The following is a 19,882-nucleotide window of genomic DNA, read 5'->3' as shown; positions in this document are numbered from 1 at the left end:
TCACTCACAGGTATACATACCATGGCTGGATGCACATACCTTTGAGGTGTATAGCACTGAATACTATGTGTAGTACTGTAGTTACTGTAACTGGATGGTGTGTAGTACCATGAGCCATCATCAGGCAGCATCATGTGGTCAGTCAAGGCCACTAATGTGTGCCAGACTGGCCACTATCTTGCTGTACCTGAACTGCAGCACTGTGGCTGCATTCACCATATCACAGCCAGTTGTTACATGGGTATGTAAGGTGTCCAATAGGGAGCATTGCCTAACATGAATGTGTTGTGTGTTGAAGAGTGTTGCACCGCCCCATGATAGGCCTCTACCCCTCAGGTATATTATGTGTGCTGTGTGGATGACATTTGGGATACTGGAGTCTGACCTTACAGCAGGTGTCTGAATAGGCCATGTGTAGCATATTAACATGTACTGCATATGACAAAGTTGTGTATGTTGTGTGCATGTGTATTGACTCTGCCTATACAATGTCCACTACAGTGTACCACAATTGTTTGGGATGCTCTCTGTATTGCATGTGTTTGAGGCAGCTACTCATGTTACTGGGATGTGCATAGTCCCACATAAAACATGCACAGCATGCATTATGTGTAGGTGTTTTACATGTGTATATGGCCTACAACTCACCTATGACATGCACATGTTGTTTGCTATATTAAATGTAGAGCACTCACCAGCATGGGTTTGCTGCTGTCGTGCTGTCACACCAGAGGGACCTACAAGGATATGAGACAGTTTGTCAGTGTCAACAACTATGGCACTGATGCTGTGTGTTTGCAATCTGACAGTAGTACAACAGTTGACAGTCACAGGCATACAGAGTATGTTCCAAATTATCATAATTGCACAACACCAGGCTCCACATCTTCTCACTACACAGTACACATCTGCCATATGCATGTTCTAACAATCAAGATAACAGTAGTCTACAGATATGCCATGTTACCTGCACGCTCTGTGTCAAGCTGTTGGGTGACTCCGGACTCCATGATGACACATGTGTGTTGTTGTAGTGGTTGGCCAGGAGCCACCATGCTGAGAAGCAGCTCCTCCGCTCTGGTGAGGGGTGGGTGGAATGTTGCACCACCACCTGTGGCAAGCTGTTGTCTGCGGACATCAGTGGCATGCTGCCGGACATGTCTAACTAAATCACTGCAGTGATGGGGTACCTGCTCATATGTCCAGTTATGCATGCCTACATCATTAACCCTATGGATCAACATCCTGCCACAGTGCAGTGCGCTCATGCTGGTCCTGGCTGGTTCTGGAGAACAGCAGGGTGTGATGTTGTACCAGGGTGGATATAATAATATCTTCCACTTCAGGTGAATATGCAGGGTTACGATGGTGAGACATGTCCCTGGAAGACAATAAAACAATAATTGTGAGCAAGTCATGTGGCACACTTAACATTCTAACGTACAGATATCAATGAAATGCCATATAGCAACCTATTGGCTGTCAGTAGATGCACACATTTAATACCACGTATCAGTGCCCAGCCCACAACTGCCTCACAGTGTATGGCACATTCTACATACTAAACCATGTTCTGCACAGCAACAAAGAGAAACCAGTATGTAAGACTATACAACAGTACATGGCACACTGTATGTGACACAATGCACCACCTAGCCACAGGAGGTATATCTCAAGCTAATGCATAATGACATATGTCATCCATTGAAATGATTGTAAAATACAGTTACAGTACTACCAGTACACCACACTACTTGTTGATAGCAAACCCCTAACTAACATATGTGCACATTCATCAATATATGTGGCATACTGCTGTATTACACTATACATGTTGCTAGATATGCACTTATATCCTGTAACACACATATGACCGAGGCCATGTTACAGGCATACCCACACACACATTGGACATACCTACAAGACACAAAAGTATGGCAACCCAGATGAGCTTTACCTGTGTACCATACAGTACTGTGTGCCAGCACTTACAAAACCTTATGCCTGAGGTATGTAATGTGTGAGGACCACAGGTAACAAACATAATAGTGTTTCCAAGCACTGTGGATATACACCATACTGTGCTGTTTATGCCTACAGCTTCAGGTAGTACTACAGTTCATAAGGGATTTGTATTCACTAGTGCTTACAATCAATAAGCATACATGTACTGCTTTAGCCTACAATGGCACACTCCAGTCAACACCATGGGTCTACGTCACACCGTATGCCATACTGCTTTTCCTGCCTAGCAATAGCATACATATATTTGGCTGGGATCAGAGCTAGAACACAACATACCATGATATACACAGTTTCCCATTAGGCTATCACACATATACACAACTTTGACACATTCACCTACACATTCACCATCACACTCAGTCAACCTCACATAGCAATAAATGCAACAGGTAAATGCGTGTGTGTATCGTGTCCTAGGTAGCTAATAGGCTATCAGCCGTAGGGCCTATAGAAGCCTAGCCATACGGTACCCTGCCCTTCAACACCCATGTAAATTAATTTCATGTGCCCCTGTCATGCAGAGCCACTGAGGTGATTCCCGGGTTGTATTTCCTATCTCACATCCAATCATCAGGATTATTCATGATGACTGCTAATGAGGACCTTTCTTTGCTATTGGTAGGTAGTTTGTTCCAGAGTATGGTATGTGTCTGAGATCAGCATGTACCACTCCAGCGTGTTCTGCTATTTGAGGTTACAAGGTTTAGGTCAGTACAGTGTGTAGCTTGTAGGGATTGTGATCTGTTTACATGGAGCATGCCCAACACCTGTGGGTTTGGCATAGCTTTGTATGTTAGGCAGTGTTTGCCTCTAGGTAGGCGGTATGCGACACAGTGTAGCTGTGGTATTGTGAGACAGTCTGCATAGGGCGTCTGTTTGTGTCTGGTAATACTCTGCGAGGTATGTGTCTGGCGTCTACAGTTGCTGTAGATGTCTTCTGAGGTACATACCTAAACTGCCATTGTACACTATGATGGGTTTTATGACTGATGAGTAGAGTGGAACACTGAACTCCTTTTCCATGGATAACACACCTTTTGTGATGACATGTGGACCGTAGACAGTTTACATGACTAGTGTGGCACTGTGATTATCAAAAGGGACACCACTGTCCACCTGTGTCCCATGGTGTCTTATCACACTTTTGGAGTTGGGTAGACTACCACCTATGTGGTAGTTCATGGGTACAGGGATTTTAACAAAAAGGATGCCAATGCATTTACAACATTGAGCTTGAGACCATGGCTTGGTCACCAGGCATCTGTCGCAGTACATATGACACTGTCTCCCTCTCTCTCTCTCTATATATCTCTATATGTCTATATATATATATATATATATATATATATATATATATATATATATATATATATATATATATATATATATCACACATGCATATAAACATCCAGTGGTGTATATATAGTTATACATATAGGCACATATACAGTCCACCTTTCATGGTGGGAATATTAATTATGCAAAGGTTTTGAGGGATACAGTTATGTAATAATATTGCACAGTCTTGTGCAGAAGGGATTGATGGTATTCTCAGCCCATGTATCTTTAGCAGGACTCACTGTCTGGAAGACTAAAAACCTAATAAATCATACACACAGCGTTTAAACACTGCATGTCATATGCCAGCACTGTATGCTGTCTTGTTTGCCACACACTACAATGTACATAACAATATGCACATAACAACCTTCACCAACATATATATGTCCACCCTTCACAAACAGTTGCAGTATGTCCCTTGCTCTATGCACATGTACAGATGCTAATATATCTGACACATAAATATCTCTCCATATGTGTGTGCCATACACACACACATGGTCCACACTGTTGTAAGTCCGTACACCTCACGGAGGAGCTGTTGGGCCTTGCTACAACATGAACAGTTGGCACATGTGTGCACACAGTAATATTACAGGAAGTATATATAGCTGCAAATGCTACCTTACTATACTAGCCTGGTACAGCAGTTGACAATGCTAAGCTACACATTATATGACTATCATGCATGTCTTACTCTGTCACATCCAAGTTTATATAGCTGTTTGCACTACTCCCCCAAACAGCCATTATACACAGTACTGTACAGAACATAGTTAACATGATCAGATGTTTGTCATTTAATGCTGAGCTACATTTGTCACAGTTATGTCCCACTGCACACAGCTACACACTAATTTGTCCATGGCAGTAGTTATGCATGGCATCAGTGCATACATGTAAGAAGTAGTAGCACAACTTATAAAAAAATATATATATAGAAATGTGTTATTTTTATATATATATTGTAATGGTATATATGTTTAATGTTGGACTTATTTATTTGTTTCATTATTCATGAGATTTGGCATGTTTGAAATATTCTTTGTTAATTTCTAGACCAATGAATTCAAACTGTGGGTTATTTAAGCCTGAAAGTTCACATTTTAATTTGTTCTGACGAAGTCATACTGTTTGATGAAAGCGCTTAACTATTTGTGTATTAATAAATTCTATATGTGGACTCGCAACGTTGTGCTACTACTTCTTACTGGTTATACTTCAGCACTTCAACACCATCTAGTTGGACTACATCAGTGCATACATACCAACTGCTGGCACATATGCATGTTTCGAAGTATGTACAGCACTCTTCATAAACATCTACTACTTGCCGGTAACTACATATCTGTTACATACCTGTTTGTCAGCTGCAGGTCCGTCTGTGTATGTTTTGACAAAACTATTTTCTTGGTTTACTGTCTTTTTTGGTATCAATTAAGTAATATTTGTTTTTTCTTATCTTTTTTTTGGTTATTAATTAAGTTTTTATTTACTTAATTAATATTTTAGGTTAGTAATTAAGTAACTTTATTGTTTAACTTAAATATTTGTATTTTTTTAAGTAATATTCTTTTTTTACTCCTTTCCTGGTTCTATCAACACTCCAGGTCGTGCAATGTAATGATTGCATGTGGGGATAGCAAGTACAGTCTGCTTTTATAGGTATCTGCGCATGTGCATGTGATGCCCTCTGCACCAATTGGTGCCCAGCATTTGGTAAATGCATACAGCCTGCTGTGTGGTAATTGCAGTACTCACTGTCATAGCAACCCACTGCTATAAATTGCTAAGTTATGTAGGCGTAGCCCTTTCAGATTTCCAGTGTGGGCCCCATGCTTGTTTGCTATGGACACTGTTGTTCCATTCAGAAGGTTGGTATACTTCTTATATCTGAAGCTAGGTTTGTAGCCAGTGATGTACATGTTGTACTCAGACCTGACTGTTGCCACTTCCAGTACAGAGATATCAGTGTTTAACTCACCCCTACAAATGCTTACACAAGATATATGTGAGTATGTAGTGTCTTTTCTGCTTATATGAATAACTGCCATACAGAAGTAGTTATTGAAATGTATTCTTTTGGCACATGAACTGTTTGTGAACTGTTATACTGTGAATATTAATGTACTCACTTCTTCAGGGTTTGTGCTTTTTATTGTTGACATTAGCACAGGATTCTCAAGAAAACTGGACAATTCCAGTACTGGGTATGCCTACCTACATCCTTGGTAGACCCTGAACACACAAGTATATTGTAATTTTTTTTTGGGGGGGATGCAGACATACAGAGAGCATTATGTATTATTGTGTGAATGTTATCTTACTGGACTTAAAGGGTTGGTGTGTACCTGTTAGTTTACCAAGGCAGGTGGTCTGTTTGCATAGTTCCCAACTGTGAACTGATCCAGATGGTATCCAGATGTTAGCCTTTTATTCTTTGTCTGTGCAACCCACATGTGTTTACAGCACTGTTACAATGGCATTGTTACAGTCAGTTGCTACCAGTACATGGCTACATCCTTTGGTATTTCTGTGTTGTACTCCTACAGAAGGGTATCCTTGTGGAAGTCCTCCCAAAGCTATTTGCAGAGTGTGTAACAGCAGTAAAGCTGATATGCCTGTGTGTTTGTGCCTCTGCCAGGCCTATGAAACACTCAGATACATACTTGCATGGAGTCAGGGATAGGTAGTTGAAAGTGAGGTACACCTTCCAAATAATAGAGACAGTAAGTGTAGACTTGAGTGAAGCAGTGCATATGGCTTAGTACACCTTTTATGAAGTACAAGCGGTGTCTACTGTTATTATTGTCATTATTCATTGTGTAATACCCCACCTTTCTGCGTAACATCAGTACTTTTCAGAGGGATTCAGAGGGACACAGCTAATATATGTTTCACAATCAGGGACATCCCTGAAAAGTAGTCACATTTGGGAAGTATGGCCTCCACCCTAATCAGATATGCCAGTGTATGTCCTGCTATGATACTGTGTGGAGGTTGTAAAGTGCTTCTGTAACATTATTTGCTGCTAGAATGACTGCTTCTCTCATCACAGTCATGTAATGCAATTCCACAACAATTACTGGTAAAGATCCACAGAACAAGCTTTGTGTTATGGCCTTCCTATTTTTCCTTTACATTCACTCATTGTAATGCATGATATATTTATTTCAGCACCAAGTTATTGTATATCTGTTGTCGCTTAGTGGTACTTCATGCAGTCTAGTGTGTCCAAGGTCTGGGGTTCGAGACTGACTGAGGTGTTTTATTTTGCTGCTGAGCAGAACAAGGCCACTGAAGTACAGAGTGACTAAGGCACTTTTAAGCAGTTGTAAGCGGGTTTGCGTGAGTTTGTGCAACGCTTAGCTAAGTGCACACAAGCGCACCCCCACTAACTACTACTTAAAAGTGCTTACTCCTGCTAACCCCCACGCTAATTTCTTTGAAAGAAAAGAAAATGGGGAGATAGGAAAGTGGTGAAAAAGAGGGCTCAAAGAGGGAAAGACAGTAGGGAAACCAGCTCGGGATGTGCAGGACGGGTGTAGGGAAGGTCCATAGCTGCCCATTTCTTTACCAGAAACAGCTGTGCATGTTGCAGAAATTTGGCGTGAAATTTGAAACCTTCCACCCCTGAGAGAGGGATGAGGACAACAATGTATGTTGTACTGCCAATTATAATTATCAGTTTACATGTCCAGCGGACATGTGTGTGAAATGGGCAGCTATGTATGGGGCGCAATTTTTTTGTGGGAACAGCTTGCCCTTTTTTTTTCAGGTGAGAGTGGAACGTGAGGTAGGGGAAGTAGTTATGTTGTAGGAGGTAGGTTGGGGAGGTACACAGACAAGACAAACAAGACGCATGCAGGGGCGGAATATGACACACGGGGTGGGTGAACACAATATTCGGGGAAGGATGTTTGGAAATCGCAAGCCCATGAGCCCACAGATGGTAACAGTGGAACTGAGATCCCCACCCATGGGCAGTCACCACTGCACCTTCACAGACCCGAGGGTGGCTGTGCTGGGGGCTGCATAGGAGGGGCAGGCTCACCCGTGAGTCGCACCACTCTTGCCTGGAGCTGGCATAGGTGATCAGCGACTGTACGCTCGATCTCCCTACGCACCACAGCCCGGACCATTCGGAGGGTGATGGGTGGCCCTCCTCCAGCCACGCTTGCAGGGGGGGACGAGCCCCATCCCCTGCAGCGCTTCCACCCAAAGGTGGCACAGGGCCACCAGAGGAGGAGGTCCCGGGCTGGGCACCGGACATGCTGGTGCCAGGTGCCATCACCAGCTGAGGTGGGAGAGGAGGGTCCGCTGGGACCAGCCTTCCCATACATTCCATGTTTAGCAGGATTTAATGACAATATGGGTTAGTAAAAGACAACAGCATTCCAAATTAGTTGTAACAGCATGCAGTAGTATTCCCATTAACCCAACACACAGGTATTCCAGCAGTTGAACAGCAAGCATAACACATGCATATTTAGAACACCAATGGACATTCCAACAACATGCAGGATTGATTGGTGGCAACAGGCCACCAAGGTTTTGGTATGTGAACAGGGCACATGCATCAAAGTACATGCAGATATTTATAAACCAACAGGACATATGTCCCAACAAAGTTTTTAAGATTACACATACCCATTAAGTTGTGGAATGGCATTATTTATGACCATAAAGTAGGGTTGAAAAAAATCCATTAACAACTTGTATATACTTATAACTGTACTCTACATTCCTACTGACTGCAGGTATATATCCCCTACATGTATTATTACACTAGGCAATGTCCATGAAATTGTGAAATGGGTTTTGATAGTTGTTTATATACCTGACCTGTATCTGACATACAAACTGTTCCAGATGCAGATGTTACTGCTACATATTTATACATTTCATTTATATTCATATATCTACATATCTGGCTGTCTTCAGGTGACATTATCAGCTACATTTAAACAGACCCCTACATTTCTAGCAGCATAATGACATTTCTGGGGATCACAATCACAAGATACTCATGTGTCAGATTAACCTGTACATACTAGCCATGAACCAACAGTTGAGGACTGTATATATGCTTAAGGGCTACTGGCATTCCCTTCATCCACTTTATATGGACCTATCCAATTGTGGATTGACAGCATTTAATACAACTGTACTATCTCCATAATGCAAGGGTATAACAACATATCAAAGAAAGTGACACAGACACAGTCCAGGCATTCTACTTTATTAATTACATTACACACTTTTGTAGTGGCTCTCTCATTTATTTCATATTTTGGTGCATGCAGAATACTTTTATTCCAAACCTATTATACCTTTATTAATGGGTTCCAACACTTTTTCACACTCTCTCACTTAATTTATATTACAATACATGCAGAGACTTTATTCATGGCTTATTAGACCTTTATTGATGGGTTACAACACTCTTTTTCAGGCTCTCTCACTTCTTTTATTTAGTAATACATGCAGAAGAATTACTAACCTGCATGGTGGCACAGCCTTAGCAGCCTATCTGCATAGGCTTGCTGATTCACGGCACGGACACCTATAGCTGTAATGTAAATGAAGGGATATTGAGACATACCTATCCATAATTTAGACAACAATAGCATTCCTTACATACTTCATTCCATGGCTACCTACTCAGTGGTGGGGCATTTTCCATTTCATGGGCCTCCTGGATCCATCGGGTCAGTTGGTCCTGCTTCCATCTCTTCAGGTCTGCATGATGGTGACGGACCTGCTCACAAGTCCTTGGGATGCCTGTGGCACTAGTGAGATCATGAGCTAACCTGTTCCAAGCCTCCGCTTTAAACTCTGTACTTTGAAACTGGCCCTGCAGGAGTCTAGACTCATGATTATGGACAAGGAGCCAAACCATGTATTTTGACTCTTCAATGCCCCACCTTTGTGCCCTAAAGGGATTACCCTCTCCAGCACCAGTCATTCTCACTGCAAATGGGAACCAAATCAGTTATGGCGAGTATTCCCGCCTATGGGGCTTAAATATGCCTCATTTCCCACACTTATTTGTGATTGGCCATTTTGGAAAAGTCTTAGCTAACAGCAAACCTGCTTAGCAATGGTTAAACTTCTATTCATAAGTATATGTATTTTAACAGTGCATGTTGCTGCAAGACTGTCATGGCATAGTGGTTCAGTACTTTGACTATGGTGCACAGTTTCCTGGGTTCAAGCCTTGTCATTGCTTTTTATTTTACTACTGTCCACACAGGCTAGGGGGTGTGGCTGTGTGTAGGCGACTTTGCTCCACTTTGCTCTACATTGCTCTACATTGCCCAACGTTGCCCGACAGTGTGCTAGTTGGCACGGTGCACAACTCTGTGCAAACCTATTGCGCTACGTAAAGTGCTGCTTAACTATGGGCAACTATATTGCGCTGAGTAAAACGCTGCTAAGCTATGGGCAATTATATGTCAAGTTCCTTCTTATATTTATATATGTATACATTTTGTTCACTGATACATAGGCCATTTCTATGCTTTTTACTAAAAGTTTATTCATATATGGCAGGTATTATTTTATATACTAATTTAAAAATATAATAGAAAGGGGTGTGGGGGGACTAGAACCGTAAATGCTTCCTCTTTGTGCGATGGCTCTACCACTACGCTATTGCTATTTGGCTTAATTTGCATAAACATTTCTTATTATGCTCTTCGATGTCGAAATTGCTAACTGTAGCTAAGCAATGGGCATACCTGTGCAAACACGTGCAAATACAAGCAGCTATATCGGGAATTATAAAAAAAGAAATATGAGGTTTACATTTTACAATGACAAAGGGATTTAGTATGTGGGGATGTGTAATGTTTATTATGTGTACATTTCAGCGGACTCGCTCATTGCACTTGGCATTTTCACATTTACATGGTTGCAGGGGCGTGGATGTTTGGACTGCTTGGCAGTCAGACACGCCCCCTGCAGTCCTGCACGGTCCATGTTAGCCTTTGGGTTGAGTCAGCGCACCCTCATGAATATGCATGGCACGCTGATGTCATGCCCTTACACTGCAGTTTCCAAGTAAGACTTATTAAGTCTTACATGGAGGTTTTGTGAATCCTGGGGTTAATGTGTTCCTGTAGATCGGTCTTCCTTAGCCTTTGTGATGGTACACTTAGGTTTTGTAAGTGTCAATATTGTTGCAGACTTTTCAGTGCATTTTCTAAAGCAAGTTTTTCCATGCTTTATCTCTGATTTACATTCACTTTATTTATTGTATAAGTCATGGTGCAGGGTTTTATTTCACTCCTGCATTTAGGTTATTTGATGTGGAGATAGAGGTTTTGTTAAAGTGAGTTACTGTGTCAACTAAAGGGGTGGCGAAAGCCACATAACTATGGGCTAGGCTTATAAATGCCCTTGGGCAGATAGCCTAGTATGAACCTATGAACCTATGAACCTATGAACCTATCTAAAGATTTCTTTAATGATTCCCAGATGCTATACTTAAGGACTGGCCAGGTTTCCTTACTGAAACTGGTTGCATTTCTGACAATTTTATTAGATATTTCTATGTATTTTGGTATGTTTCCATGTGGCAAAAGGTTACGTCTAGCATAATTCTTCATAGTGAAATTATATTTGGTGCCTGTTAGTATCTAGTCCAGAATGTCTTCCTTTCCATTAACTTTATCTCTTTACAATCCATATCTGTTAGTTGTGTTAATGTTTATAGATTGATAACAGTGTGAACAAGTTTTCTGAGTACCCATTGAACCAATCAATATTAAGATCACCTAGGATTACTGTTACAAGTAATATGTTTGTAGTTATCCAGGATACGTCTTCTACAGCTGATTTGTTTGCAGTAGGCGGTACATGAAATGTTGCTATGCATATTGATTTTGCAAGTTAACTTTAAACGTAGCTACTAGGTTTTCAGCACTATTAATGTTGCTATTTACTTAGGGTGTACAGCAAGCTACAAGTATATAATGCTGATAACAGTGGGCGTCCTAGTAGTATCATTACAGATAATCTTAGCCTGAAGACTATTTCTTGAATTGTGAGTGATTTAAATTTATTTATCACTAGTAAAATATTCCAAAGCAAACTCTGAGTCCAAATTGGCCACATCTACTAGAGACAATCATAACACCTTCTTCACATATGTCTGTAATCTCAAAGGTAGCACCTAGATCTGTTCAGAACTGGTGGTCAAGGACACCACATATGCAAATGCCACAGATATAGCAAACTTGTTGGCTGACAGATTCAGCGAAAATTTCACCCCTCTGTCCCCCCCATCAGTAAATCAGGACATTCCCAGTACCTGCCCCTTCCCTTATATCTAGGGATCAGGTCATCATTGCTCTCGCAAAGGCAAAAAATACAGCCTCCATGGGACCCGATAACATCCCAGGCTGCATCCTACATGAACTCAGGCAGGAACTTGTAGGACCATTAGGTGCCCTATTCAACCAAAGCCTGAGTACTGGCTTTGTCCCAGCTGAGTGGAGGACAGCCACTGTCATCCCTTTACACAAAGGTGGAGCATCCACCGATCCAAGAAACTATAGACTCATCAGCCTAACTAGCCTGATGTGCAAGGCCATGGAGCAGATTATCATGGACCTCAGTAACAAGGACATTGACAATCTACAAACACTCAATCCCACAAAGTTTGGCTTCATCAAGAGGAGGTCATGTCTGTTAAATTTGATCAACTTTTTTGAGACAGTCACCAAAGCCATGGATGACAGGAAGACAGTGCACACCACCTACCTTGACCTGGCCAAAGCCTTTGACACTATTCCCCACTCGGGCATAATAGATAAACTCTCTCAACTGGGCATCAATCCATATGTTACCAGATCAGATGGATAGTTAACTGGCTCACTGATATAGCCCACTTGGTTAAAATAGGGGAAGCCACCTCAAACAGTAGACCCGTATCGAGTTGCATACCCCAGGGTTTGGTCTTGGAGTTTCTGTTATTTGGGATATACTTTTCTGAGGTGCAGGCCAAAACCAGTGGGCTATGGCTGACCAAGTTTGCAGATGACTGCAAGCTGGGTGCTGTCATCAATTCCCCCTAGTAAGGTGGACATCCTCCAAGAGGGTCTCACCCAAAAAAATGACTGGTTCCAGAAACATGGCCTCAAGCTGAATACAAAAGAATGCATCATCATCCCCTTTGGGGAAAGTGATGCCCCCACAAATTAGCACATTAATAATAATGTCCTAAGCGTGCAGTCAGTTATGAGGGGTTTGGACACCCAGATTGATAGCAACCTGACTTTTGACCACCATGTTGCTTCCATTGTATGGAAAGCTTTCTACATGGCCCACCTCATAAGTAAGGGTGTCTCATCCAGGGACAATGAGGTCATAACATCCCTGTATTTTTCCCTTATAAGGCCCATTATTAAGTACAATGCCCCATTCAGCATGTACCTTGCAAAGCACATGCAGCAGCTGGAGAGACTACAGAGGTTCTTCACCAAGGAAATCCAGGGCCTCAAAATTCTTCCATGCACAGATAGGGTAAAAGCTCCACCCTCTACTCTGTTTCATACAGACTCCTCAGAGGTGACCTCTGTCTAACATACAAGGCGATCTCAGACTCCGTCTTGATGGGACTGCTGAATATTCCCAAGTCAAGCTCCACATGAGTAACCCCCACACGTGGCCTCAACCTGGTCTGTGACATCAATAGGACTTGTTGGAAGGACAGATTTGTATCTCAGAGGCTCCCCCATCTGTGGAATAGACTCCCTCTCCATGTCAAGCAAGTACCTCTTTACCTCTTTTTAAGGGCAACCTGGATAACTGGATGGGAAATAGAAAATACATCAATGGGATTCCACCCGTCTCCCTGCTGGACAGAGGCATCGGGTGCTGATTTGTCTATACATGGGCTAAACTCTTGGCTATGCTTATAAGGGCCTTAAGGCCATTAGCCTAGTAATGTCCTATGATCCTATGATCCTGTTTGTATTTATTAAATGGGGAGAATAACTGATCTCCATAGCCTTATTACAGATTATGCCCAGGGTGGTGTTTCTTTAAGTGACTTGCTCAGAGTCTCAGTCAGGCAAATGAAGACTGCTTCCTGTATCCGAAGTTTGATATGACCAGTGTCTTAACAGCTTATAGCCCTAGTCCCCTGCACCAGCAGGAAGTGATTTAAGCCAGTGTTTTGCCTTTAGTTCTATCACAGGTGTACAGAGATGTCCAGCTAAGTTGATATATTATTTTCTTTTGCATACTTTGGTATCTGTGAAACTTTTATCCCCAGTTAAGTGTGTTAGGATAGCTCAAAACTATATTGTATATGACAGGCCCTAGTTTACAGTGAATGTCCTTATATTTAAAAAATACTTAGATTCCACAGCAGCTTAGAGTTTTTAATAAGATTTGAATATATATAATTTATCTAATTTTAGATATTTGTTTTTTGCTAGATATTTTACCCTTAACAGGTCATTGTTAGATTGATATATTGGGGAATTTATTGCGCTGTTAGCTGTTTTTAGATTGTGTACTTGTTTGTGTGTATGATGACAATAGTAGGTTTTATTTAATAGAGTATGGTAGTAGGGTTAGGAGAAAAAGTTAAGATTAAATTAATTTGTATAAGAAATATTTAGGTTGCATTTCTTTTTCCATTATAACAGAGTGGATGCTGCTTGTTATATGACTGGTATATTAACTACAACTCTGCTTATATTTTTATATTAGGCATCGGCTGATTACAGAGATAACAGTATAACACCTTAATTGCTAATAAATTATGTATATAGGTAAAATAGAGACTTGGAGCTAAATTTGCATTATTGCAGATATGTATTTAAAGTGAAGTACAGGTGTGTCTGGAAATTTGGTGTAGTTTTATTGAGGTAGATGGCAAAAGGAAGAGACAAAATTAGTAACTGAGAGGGTAGTAGGGAGCTATGGATGGGGAAGTAGATTACAAAGGCAAGCTAGAGAGGCTTTTACAGTAATGAAGAGATTTCTTTGGGATGGCAAATATTGGGCATAGATGAGCATGGATAAAGGAAGGGAAGATGTGGGAGCACAGCAGAGTGGAGAATCCCTGGCAGGTCATCAATTAAATACAGTTTACTGGAACTGGGTCATTGTCCCCAGTTTAATGATTTACAGGGCTGTCCTGAGGTAGGCAGCTTATGTTGTATATGGTTCCTAAATGAGGTAAGAGTGGGACAACAGCTTATGAATGTGAGGGTCAAACTATCTTAATGTTGTAGGACTTATAGGATGCAATTTACTGAATCAAGCATAGCACTATAGGTTGACATCCTAACAGGGCTAGAGCCATCACCAGGCAACCTAGGCTTTTTTACTGTCAGCGTTCATTGCTGTGTGAGAGAGTAGCCTGAATCATGTACACCAACCACCAGACTGCTAAAGGAATTGTAAGTTTGAGTTTTCAGTACATTTTCAGCGTATTATGAATTTCATTTCATTTTCATGGAATTTTGTTTCAAGGGAAGATAAGTTTACTTTGCTCATGCTAAGTCTGTTTTCAGTGTGCAATTAACTGTTTTGTTTATCAAATGTGAGTCACTGTTTGTGCTGTAGAATTTGAAAGCAGTGTTAGTAGCATGATTGCCTTTGGTGCAAGGCTGTGGATTCTACTCCAACACCATGTAGATGGAGTGCTGATATTGCACTGTCCTCTTCATTGCCAATTATTTGTGCATTTTAAGAGGGGATAGGGGTTCTACACTCCTAAGTGTGTCCTCCTTTGTATGAGATGCCTAGTAACTATGAACTTGTTGTCAGTTTGTCAGTCATTCCCTACTGCAGTATTACCAGTTTACCATTTTTTTAAATATAACATATGCAATTAATTCAAGGGCAGCAGGCACTGAATTTGTAGGTGAAACATTGAAAGGTAAAGTTATTTGCCGGTAGCAACCTGTTCGTTAGTTACAGATCTCCTTAATATGGAATTATTCGGATGACTTTTACTTGCAGAGATTGTGCTTATTGAGTGATTTTGGTGGATTGTAATAACAGAGGCTTGAGTGGCCTTTTATGGTTGAAATTTTCTGAAATGGGTAGTTTTGTTATTATTGGTTCTTACATTTTGTTTCATTCCTTACCAAAAGAATGTTCAAAACAACACATTTAAAACACATTCTGATAAGTAGTGCTGTATTATACAAGGAATATGATTTAATACAATCAAGAAGGTGAATCAAAGAACACATACATGTATGCATTTCCCTAAAATGTGTGCAAGGAGGCTATGGTTTGAAAGCAGCCCAAAGGTAAACTTAATCCTCCACTGGCCAGCTGCACTTTCTTTGAATGTGGGTTTTTTTATGCTGTTTCAATGAATGTGAGTTTCAAGGACAGAGAAGTCTACTGCTCATGCTAAGTCTGTTTTCATTGTGAGACTGTATTGTTTAGCAAATGGCTATCAGTGTTTGTGCTATTTTATTTCAATATCTGTAATCACTGTAGAAGTATGTACACTGACAAATTTGAAGAGTGTTTGTGGTAACTGGAGAGAAATAGCTAAGTAATGGAACACTGGAATGGTTCGGGAGGGGGCTGCTGCTGAGGGGGTAGGGGGTTGCTGTAGGAGGAGTTGCTCTGGTGGGGCCCTGATCTATTACCCTGCCTAGGGCCCAATTTGACCATGATCTGGCTCTTGTATTTTGCACTGTTATTTACTATAAACTATTGGAAGTTAGGATGAAACAAAGAATTGTCAGTTGTAAAAATAAGCTATTTCATTCCCTGTTTGGCAATAAAGGAACAAAAGCCCTTATTAGTTTTACAACTGACACTTTGTTGTTTCATTCCAACTTTCCTGTAAACAAATGTAAAATAAAATAAATAAATAAATAAACTTCTGGTAGTTCATGGTTTTCACTGTTATTTACTGTTAATTAATAATGGTTATACTGTTGAACATGCTAGTGCAGTTCTGGGGATTGTGGACCTCAGCTGAAGTGGCAGCAGCCCACAAAGGTACAATCTGGGTGGTCATTTATGAGTAATAACAGTAAAAATAATAATTACAACAACAATTATAATGGTGATGATAAAATAAGACAATGCAGGCAAGAAACTGGAATAACTGACTCCGCTGTTAGTGTGTTTTCAGTAGAAGTTAATACAGTTTCTTCCTTGCCTTGTATTTTTTCTTTCATTTTTTCATTCTGCAAGTTGCCACCAGTTTTGCTAAATTTTTAAATTTGTGCAAGAAACATTAATTTATTTAAAATCACAATAAAAAATACTGTGATTTTTATTCTGCTTATAAAAAATGCATTAACGCTTCTTGCTGACTTTAAGCCTTCCATTAGGTTATTTATTGGTGTTTTTCAAGTTGACCAGTTTTTGCTGCACTTCTGTTTTCTACAGTTAATCAAATGAAAAAATGGAACAGGTTGCACTTGAAAGTGGTAAATACCTTTTGCTTACTGTTTTTATTTAAACCTCAAAACCTCATAGCTCAAGGGGTAAAGCCAAAAATGTAATGGGTCGGGAAAAAGGTCAAAGGTCCTGAATTCGGGACAGATTTTAAGTATAACGTTGATCTTATATGCTTCGTTGCTAGAATAACAGGTTTTGCATTAGCATTTTCTGAAGGATATGAAGTTTAGAAGTCTGAAACTCAAATGTCTATCATTATTTAAGTTTTCCAATCCTCATAAATTTACCAGAAAACCACAAATGTTATGAGGAATAGACCAAAAACATGACACAAAATCTGAGTCACTCACATATATGTTCTGATCTCTTAATCTCGTAGGGAAGAATCTGGAAAAAGACTGTAAAAGGCTCAAAATCAGGGGCAAATTTTAAGCTTTACTCTTGTCACCAAAGCAATGGATGAAGGTAAAAAAAGTTCATACCACATTAACTTAACCTGGCCAAGCTTTTTGACACAATCCCTTACTCAGGTATAGTAGAAAAGTTGAATAAACTGGGAATAAACCCTTACATCACTTGCTGGACTGCCAACTGACTCACAGGATGCAGGACATCAAAACAGGGGAGGCTACTTCTAGAAAGAGACCAGTCACCAATGGGGTCTCCTGGGTTTTGGTGCTGATACTTTTCCTGTTTGGCATCTACTTCTTGGAAGTAAAAGTAAATGCCAAAGGGCTTTGGTCGACTAAGTTTGAGATGACTGCAAGCTAGAGCAGTTTTTGTATCCCCAATTGACTTAACGATTATGCAGGAGGGTTTGTCCCAAACATGAACTGGTGCCAGGATCACAAATTGAAACTAACCTCCAAAAGATACATTATTGTATCCTTTGGAAAGTTGTCAACCCCAGGGAACTGCCGAATTGACAATATCCCCCTCAGAGCTGACCCAGTTGTTTGGCATTCGGGAACTTGTGTGACCTAACTTTCAACCAACATGTGCCCAGTGTCATAAGACAGTCTTTCTATATTGCACAGCTTATGAGCAAATTGATTGCAAGTAGATCTAGAGATGCTTGTGCCCCCTTTATGAAGCCCTCAATAGGTCAATCATTTTGTATAATGCCCACTTTGGCATACACCTGCCCAGACAAATGCAACAACTGGAATCCCCACAGAGATACCTTATTGAAAGGATACAAGTCCTAAACAATAGGTCTTGCATTGGCCACCTCAAAGCCTTATCACTATACTCTGTATCCTACAGGATGCTAAGACGTGACCTGTGTCTGGCATACAAGGCATCTTCCAACCCAATACTGATGGACCTACTGAACATCAGCAGGTCAAATGGCATCAGAAATACTCAGTCCAGGTATCTCAATAGAAATGTGTGGAGCAGAGTATCCATTCAAGTAAAACAAAGCTCATCCCTGTCCATATTCAAATACAAGGTTGGTTCTAAGTGTGGGTAATAGAAAATGCACCCCAGAAGTGCCCCTTGTGCCATTAATGGATACAGGCAGTTCCTAAATGCTGCATCCCTTTCATAGGTCCCCTCAAATTACCTATGGTATAATCACAGTTATTCTCACTAGGACTAATATACAATTATCAGCCATGACAAGGGTAAGACCACTCAGGAGATGTTAAAAGGGAAAGTGGTTCAGCTTAAGATGTCCTCCAAGTGAACCTATGTTACGATAGTAAATAGTTTTTAAAAAAGTGTTCTTTTTAGATCACTAATTACCCATCTCACCCTCCAACCCACCCCATCCCCAGCCTTCAACAGCTTCCGGCGCCTCTTGCAAGAGCCATTGGTCTATTCTCTTGTAGGAGCTCAGCACCTCTGTCATTTCTACTGGGATCTATATGCAACACAAATGGCTTATTCACACCATAATATTTTAATGTTTGTGCTTTTGTGATGAATTGTTGAGTATTTAAAGACTATTATTGTTCAAAGTGCATTTGCTTGCTACAGCTTGCTCTAACTGCTTTTTAGCTACATAATATAGTTTATCAATTCTGCTTTCAAAACAAGTAGAAAACATATAGCATGTGGGTGCAGTAATTAATTATAGAACTATACTAATGGTTTACAGCAATTAGACTGATAAGTTAAGTCTTCTGCCAGATACTTCACAAACTGGACTTTTAGAAGTCTGCACACATGTGGATCTCAACAATAAGGTTATAATCTTTGTTATACTCAGGTCCCCCATTCAGTTTGTTCAGATGCTTGCATCTCAGGCTACAGAATGGCTAACGAGAAAGGAAAACCAGCATGTTGCTTCAACTGCATTCTATGTTCAGAAGGAGAAATTTCTAACCAAACTGGTGAGTAGCTACAATAAATAATTCAGATTAATGTAATGATATTTTGCTTCTAGTGATTTAAACCATTGGGAGAATGGAACTTAAATGAGTCTATTTCTGGGATCAAAAGTTAACATTTTCTAAGGTGGTGTAGGATAATTTCATAATGGTTGTGTGTGCAATAGTGCAGACTTGACTGGAAAATGCATTCACTGACAGAAGTTGCTGCAAGGAAAGAATCTTATGGCAGCTACCTTGCAAATGGTATTGGAAGTAGGTCATGGATGTGACACTTGTTACTGGAAGGGGGTGGGCTTTGCCCTCCTAACAAAAACAGCAGTTTTCTAAATAAATTGAGAGCCATTTCAAACTAACTTTCAAAAGGCATTTGAATAATAGTATTGTAGAAAACTGACCCAAACAAGTTTTAAAATGGTAGAATTTAATTGAGAAACAAAATGACAAAAAAATGTTGATCAACATTTTAACAAATGCAGTAACTGAATTCTCATGAATGGCCTTCAATTTGCTCTTCCAATGTTATCATGCAATACAGGTATACCACCACCATGTGAAAGCTCCATAGAATCAGTCATGTGTTGCATACAGACATATATATGGAAACATACATATCTAAAATACATATACACATATAAATATATGACTGAAGATATATATATACACACACACACACACACACACACACATATATATATATATATATATATATATATATATATATATATATATATATAGGTTCATAGGTTCATAGGTTCATACTAGGCTATCTGCCCTAG

General features: G+C 40.3%; 1 protein-coding gene across 1 annotated transcript in view; it reads left to right on the top strand.

The window, feature by feature from the left end:
* LOC122814943 (extracellular calcium-sensing receptor-like) overlaps positions 1–19,882 on the top strand; it is a 164,258-nt gene that overhangs the window by 126,918 nt on the left and 17,458 nt on the right. The window contains exon 4 of the mRNA XM_044087203.1: positions 18,983–19,106. Coding sequence (XP_043943138.1) covers positions 18,983–19,106 — 124 coding nt within the window. The remainder of the gene's footprint in view (positions 1–18,982; positions 19,107–19,882) is intronic.

The sequence above is a fragment of the Protopterus annectens genome, chromosome 11.part0 (genome assembly GCF_019279795.1).
Source record: "Protopterus annectens isolate FY-2018-M chromosome 11.part0, PAN1.0, whole genome shotgun sequence".
In the NCBI taxonomy this organism is placed as follows: domain Eukaryota; kingdom Metazoa; phylum Chordata; order Ceratodontiformes; family Protopteridae; genus Protopterus; species Protopterus annectens.
Note: the sequence above shows the minus strand (reverse complement) of the source record. Positions and strands in the feature narration are given on the sequence as shown.